This window comes from Hyla sarda, unplaced genomic scaffold (assembly GCF_029499605.1).
Source record: "Hyla sarda isolate aHylSar1 unplaced genomic scaffold, aHylSar1.hap1 scaffold_396, whole genome shotgun sequence".
Taxonomy (NCBI): domain Eukaryota; kingdom Metazoa; phylum Chordata; class Amphibia; order Anura; family Hylidae; genus Hyla; species Hyla sarda.
In genome coordinates, this window is record NW_026610413.1 from 88,100 (window position 1) to 95,000 (window position 6,901).

The following is a 6,901-nucleotide window of genomic DNA, read 5'->3' on the forward strand; positions in this document are numbered from 1 at the left end:
CCCCCCAAGTATCGCATAGATAGCACTATATCAGCAGATGAGGAATGGCGGCCATATTGCTCCGCCCCTGGTATATTCCCCCTACGTATCGCATAGATAGCGCTATATCAGCAGATGAGGAATGGCGGCCATATTGCTCCGCCCCTGGTATATTCCCCCTATGTATCGCATAGATAGTGCTATATCAGCAGATGGGGAATGGCGGCCATATTGCTCCGCCCCTGGTATATTCCCCCCAAGTATCGCATAGATAGCGCTATATCAGCAGATGAGGAATGGCGGCCATATTGCTCCGCCCCTGGTATATTCCCCCGAGGTATCGCATAGATAGCTCTATATCAGCAGATGGGGAATGGCAGCCATATTGCTCCGCCCCTGGTATATTCCCCCTATGTATCGCATAGATAGTGCTATATCAGCAGATGGGGAATGGCGGCCATATTGCTCTGCCCCTGGTATATTCCCCCCAAGTATCGCATAGATAGCGCTATATCAGCAGATGGGGAATGGCGGCCATATTGCTCTGCCCCTGGTATATTCCCCCGAGGTATCGCATAGATAGCGCTATATCAGCAGATGGGGAATGGCGGCCATATTGCTCCGCCCCTGGTATATTCCCCCCAAGTATCGGATAGATAGCGCTAAATCAGAAGATGAGGAATGGCGGCCATATTGCTCCACCCCTGGTATATTCCCCCCAAGTATTGCATAGATAGCGCTATATCAGCAGATGAGGAATGGCGGCCATATTGCTCCGCCCCTGGTATATTCCCCCTACGTATCGCATAGATAGTACTATATCAGCAGATGAGGAATGGCGGCCATATTGCTCCACCCCTGGTATATTCCCCCGAGGTATCGCATAGATAGCTCTATATCAGCAGATGTGGAATGGCATCCATATTGCTCCGCCCCTGGTATATTCCCCCTATGTATCGCATAGATAGCGCTATATCAGCAGATGAGGAATGGCGGCCATATTGCTCCGCCCCTGGTATATTCCCCCCCAAGTATCGCATAGATAGCGCTATATCAGCAGATGGGGAATGGCGGCCATTTTGCTCCGCCCCTGGTATATTCCCCAAGTATCGCATAGATAGCGCTATATCAGCAGATGAGGAATGGCGGCCATATTGCTCCGCCCCTGGTATATTCCCCCGAGGTATCGCATAGATAGCGCTCTATCAGCAGATGAGGAATGGCGGCCATGTTGCTCCGCCCCTGGTATATTCCCCCTATGTATCGCATAGATAGCTCTATATCAGCAGATGAGGAATGGCGGCCATGTTGCTCCGCCCCTGGTATATTCCCCCTATGTATCGCATAGATAGCGCTATATCAGCAGATGAGGAATGGCGGCCATATTGCTCCGCCCCTGGTATATTCCCCCTACGTATCGCATAGATAGCTCTTTATCAGCAGATGAGGAATGGCGGCCATATTGCTCCGCCCCTGGTATATTCCCCCTACGTATCGCATAGATAGCGCTATATCAGCAGATCAGGAATGGCGGCCATATTGCTCCTCCCCCCGGCCCTCACCTCAGCAGCGCTTCATACAACTTCTTCCCGAACTTCTCCTTCATGGTGTGAGCTGTGTCCCTGAGAAGAACACGTAATAATATATTATAATCTCCAATGAGAAGAGCGCCCCCCTGCCCAACAGGTGACACCGCGCAGGAGCGGGCCCTCACCACAGCTGCTTCCTGACCGCCTGACCCTTCAGCGTCTCCACATTGAAGTTATTCGTCTTCGTTGGCATTATAAAGAACACCACGACAGTGACATCACTGCGATGGACCTGCGCAGGGCGAGAGAGACGGTTATAATGTACGAGACATAATAAGTGTGAGCATAGAATAATATATAATTCATTACGATCCGCACCCGCAGCAGGAAGTTCAGCCGGGACAGGGACTCCAGAAAGATGTCCGCCCCTTTATTCATGTACTCGTAGCGTCCAGCGATGAAGAAGAACAGAGTCTTGTCCAGATTAAAGTCCAGGTGTCTGAGGAGAAGAGATGAGACCTGTCACCCTGAGAAGATCATGTATCAGGCTCATGTTATAGAGCAGGAGGAGCAAAGAAGATCCTGTATCGGGCTCATGTTATAGAGCAGGAGGAGCAGAGAAGATCATATATCAGGCTCATGTTATAGAGCAGGAGGAGCTAAGAAGATCATATATCAGGCTCATGTTATAGAGCAGGAGGAGCTGAGAAGATCATGTATCTGGCTCATGTTATAGAGCAGGAGGAGCAGAGAAGATCCTGTATCGGGCTCATGTTATAGAGCAGGAGGAGCTAAGAAGATCATATATCAGGCTCATGTTATAGAGCAGGAGGAGCTGAGAAGATCATGTATCTGGCTCATGTTATAGAGCAGGAGGAGCTGAGAAGATCATGTATCGGGCTCATGTTATAGAGCAGGAGGAGCTAAGAAGATCATATATCAGGCTCATGTTATAGAGCAGGAGGAGCTGAGAAGATCATGTATCGGGCTTACGTTATAGAGCAGGAGGAGCAGAGAAGATCCTGTATCGGGCTCATGTTATAGAGCAGGAGGAGCAGAGAAGATCATGTATCAGGCTCATGTTATAGAGCAGGAGGAGCAGAGAAGATCCTGTATCGGGCTCATGTTATAGAGCAGGAGGAGTTAAGAAGATCATGTATCAGGCTCATGTTATAGAGCAGGAGGAGCTAAGAAGATCATGTATCGGGCTCATGTTATAGAGCAGGAGGAGCTGAGAAGATCATGTATCGGGCTCATGTTATAGAGCAGGAGGAGCTAAGAAGATCATGTATCAAGCTCATGTTATAGAGCAGGAGGAGCTGAGAAGATCATGTATCGGGCTCATGTTATAGAGCAGGAGGAGCTAAGAAGATCATGTATCGGGTTCATGTTATAGAGATGGAGGAGCAGAGAAGATGATGTATCAGGCTCATGTTATAGACCAGGAGGAGCTGAGAAGATCATGTATCGGGCTCATGTTATAGAGCAGGAGGAGCTGAGAAGATCATGTATTGGGCTCATGTTATAGAGATGGAGGAGCAGAGAAGATCATGTATCAGGCTCATGTTATAGAGATGGAGGAGCAGAGAAGATCCTGTATCGAGCTCATGTTATAGAGCAGGAGGAGCTAAGAAGATCATGTATCAGGCTCATGTTATAGAGCAGGAGGAGCTGAGAAGATCATGTATCGGGCTCATGTTATAGAGATGGAGGAGCTGAGAAGATCATGTATCAGCCTCATGTTATAGAGATGGAGGAGCTGAAAAGATGATGTATCAGGCTCATGTTATAGACCAGGAGGAGCTGAGAAGATCATGTATCAGGCTCATGTTATAGAGCAGGAGGAGCTGAGAAGATCATGTATCTGCCTCATGTTATAGAGCAGGAGGAGATGAGAAAATCATGTATCGGGCTCATGTTATAGAGCAGGAGGAGCTGAGAAGATCATGTATCTTGCTCATGTTATAGAGCAGGAGGAGCAGAGAAGATGATGTATCAGGCTCATGTTATAGAGATGGAGGAGCTGAGAAGATCATGTATCAGGCTCATGTTATAGAGCAGGAGGAGCTGAGAAGATCATGTATCGGGCTCATGTTATAGAGCAGGAGGAGCTGAGAAGATCATGTATCGGGCTCATGTTATAGAGCAGGAGGAGCTAAGAAGATCATGTATCAGGCTCATGTTATAGAGCAGGAGGAGCTGAGAAGATCATGTATCGGGCTCATGTTATAGAGCAGGAGGAGCTAAGAAGATCATGTATCGGGCTCATGTTATAGAGATGGAGGAGCAGAGAAGATGATGTATCAGGCTCATGTTATAGACCAGGAGGAGCTGAGAAGATCATGTATCGGGCTCATGTTATAGAGCAGGAGGAGCTGAGAAGATCATGTATCGGGCTCATGTTATAGAGATGGAGGAGCAGAGAAGATCATGTATCAGGCTCATGTTATAGAGATGGAGGAGCAGAGAAGATCCTGTATCGAGCTCATGTTATAGAGCAGGAGGAGCTAAGAAGATCATGTATCAGGCTCATGTTATAGAGCAGGAGGAGCTGAGAAGATCATGTATCAGCCTCATGTTATAGAGATGGAGGAGCTAAAAAGATGATGTATCAGGCTCATGTTATAGACCAGGAGGAGCTGAGAAGATCATGTATCAGGCTCATGTTATAGAGCAGGAGGAGCTGAGAAGATCATGTATCTGCCTCATGTTATAGAGCAGGAGGAGATGAGAAAATCATGTATCAGGCTCATGTTATAGAGCAGGAGGAGCTGAGAAGATCATGTATGTGGCTCATGTTATAGAGCAGGAGGAGCAGAGAAGATGATGTATCAGGCTCATGTTATAGAGATGGAGGAGCAGAGAAGATCATGTATCAGGCTCATGTTATAGAGCAGGAGGAGCTGAGAAGATCATGTATCAGGCTCATGTTATAGAGCAGGAGGAGCTGAGAAGATCATGTATCAGGCTCATGTTATAGAGCAGGAGGAGCTAAGAAGATCATGTATCGGGCTCATGTTATAGAGCAGGAGGAGCAGAGAAGATGATGTATCAGGCTCATGTTATAGAGATGGAGGAGCAGAGAAGATTATGTATCAGGCTCATGTTATAGAGCAGGAGGAGCTGAGAAGATCATGTATCGGGCTCATGTTATAGAGATGGAGGAGCAGAGAAGATCATGTATCAGGCTCATGTTATAGAGATGGAGGAGCAGAGAAGATCCTGTATCGAGCTCATGTTATAGAGCAGGAGGAGCTAAGAAGATCATGTATCAGGCTCATGTTATAGAGCAGGAGGAGCTGAGAAGATCATGTATCAGCCTCATGTTATAGAGATGGAGGAGCTAAAAAGATGATGTATCAGGCTCATGTTATAGACCAGGAGGAGCTGAGAAGATCATGTATCAGGCTCATGTTATAGAGCAGGAGGAGCTGAGAAGATCATGTATCTGCCTCATGTTATAGAGCAGGAGGAGATGAGAAAATCATGTATCGGGCTCATGTTATAGAGCAGGAGGAGCTGAGAAGATCATGTATGTGGCTCATGTTATAGAGCAGGAGGAGCAGAGAAGATGATGTATCAGGCTCATGTTATAGAGATGGAGGAGCAGAGAAGATCATGTATCAGGCTCATGTTATAGAGCAGGAGGAGCTGAGAAGATCATGTATCAGGCTCATGTTATAGAGCAGGAGGAGCTGAGAAGATCATGTATCAGGCTCATGTTATAGAGCAGGAGGAGCTAAGAAGATCATGTATCGGGCTCATGTTATAGAGCAGGAGGAGCAGAGAAGATGATGTATCAGGCTCATGTTATAGAGATGGAGGAGCAGAGAAGATTATGTATCAGGCTCATGTTATAGAGCAGGAGGAGCTGAGAAGATCATGTATCGGGCTCATGTTATAGAGCAGGAGGAGCTGAGAAGATCATGTATCAGGCTCATGTTATAGAGCAGGAGGAGCTGAGAAGATCATTTATTGGGCTCATGTTATAGAGCAGGAGGAGCTGAGAAGATCATGTATCGGGCTCATGTTATAGGGCAGGAGGAGCTGAGAAGATCCTGTATCAGGCTCATGTTATAGAGCAGGAGGAGATGAGAAGATCATGTATCAGGCTCATGTTATAGAGCAGGAGGAGCTGAGAAGATCATGTATCAGGCTCATGTTATAGAGCAGGAGGAGCAGAGAAGATCATGCATCAGGCTCATGTTATAAAGCAGGAGGAGCTGAGAAGATCCATGTATCTGGTTCATGTTATAGAGCAGGAGGAGCTGAAAAGAAAATGTGTCAGGCTAATGTTATAGACCAAGAGGAGCTGAGAAGATCCACGTATATCATTGTGGGAAAAGTTTTAGGATGACTTGTTACTCATTCATTAAAATCTTTTTGCTCTTTGAATTCTAAGGAGTCCAGGGGGCGGTGTCACTCAATTATAGCACCACCCATTGGACTCATAAACATTGGAAGATTAGTTTCCAATTGATAAGTTACAAGTTAGAATAAATCTTTTCCTAGAAAGATATAAATCAATCTGCTCAGCTCCTTCTGCTCTATAACATGTGGCCCAACCCACTGACCAAAGGGGTCCACACCTGAAGATGATGTACAAAGACCATATCAAAGCAGGTATAAAAGTCTACCATGTCCCAACGTATTTCTTCACAATGATACCAGGTAACAGCAGAAAAGTGAGTGCAGCTCTGGAGGATAAGACGTGATGTAACTGCAGAATAGTGAGTGCAGCTCTGGAGGATAAGACATGATGTAACAGCAGAATAGTGAGTGCAGCTCTGGAGGATAAGACACAATGTAACAGGAGAATAGTGAGTGCAGCTCTGGAGGATGAGACATGATGTAACAGCAGAATAGTGAGTGCTGCTCTGGAGGATAAGACATGATATAACAGCAGAATAGTGAGTGCAGCTCTGGAGGATAAGACATGATGTAACAGCAGAACAGTGAGTGCAGCTCTGGAGGATAAGACATGATGTAACAGCAGAACAGTGAGTGCAACTCTGGAGGATAAGACATGATATAACAGTAGAACAGTGAGTGCAGCTCTGGAGGATAAGGCATGATGTAACAGCAGAATAGTGAGTGCAGCTTTGGAGGATAAGACACGATGTAACAGCAGAATAGTGAGTGCAGCTCTGGGGGATAAGACATGATGGAACAGCAGAATAGTGAGTGCAGCTCTGGAGGATAAGACACGATGTAACAGCAGAATAGTGAGTGCAGCTCTGGAGGATAAGACACGATGTAACAGCAGAATAGTGAGTGCAGCTCTGGAGGATAAGATATGATGTAACAGCAGAATAGTGAGTGCAGCTCTGGAGGATAAGACATGATGTAACAGCAGAATAGTGAGTGCACCTCTGGAGGATAAGACATGATGT

At 46.4% G+C, this 6,901-nt stretch overlaps 1 protein-coding gene across 1 annotated transcript in view; it reads right to left on the reverse strand.

Annotated features, from left to right (window-relative positions):
* Positions 1-6,901, reverse strand: part of LOC130332981 (glycogen [starch] synthase, liver-like) — a 115,498-nt gene that overhangs the window by 64,451 nt on the left and 44,146 nt on the right. Inside the window, exons 7-9 of the mRNA XM_056553828.1 lie at positions 1,887-2,007; positions 1,694-1,800; positions 1,542-1,601 (exon numbers count right to left, since the gene is read on the reverse strand). Of these exons, the coding sequence (XP_056409803.1) occupies positions 1,542-1,601; positions 1,694-1,800; positions 1,887-2,007 (288 nt within the window). The remainder of the gene's footprint in view (positions 1-1,541; positions 1,602-1,693; positions 1,801-1,886; positions 2,008-6,901) is intronic.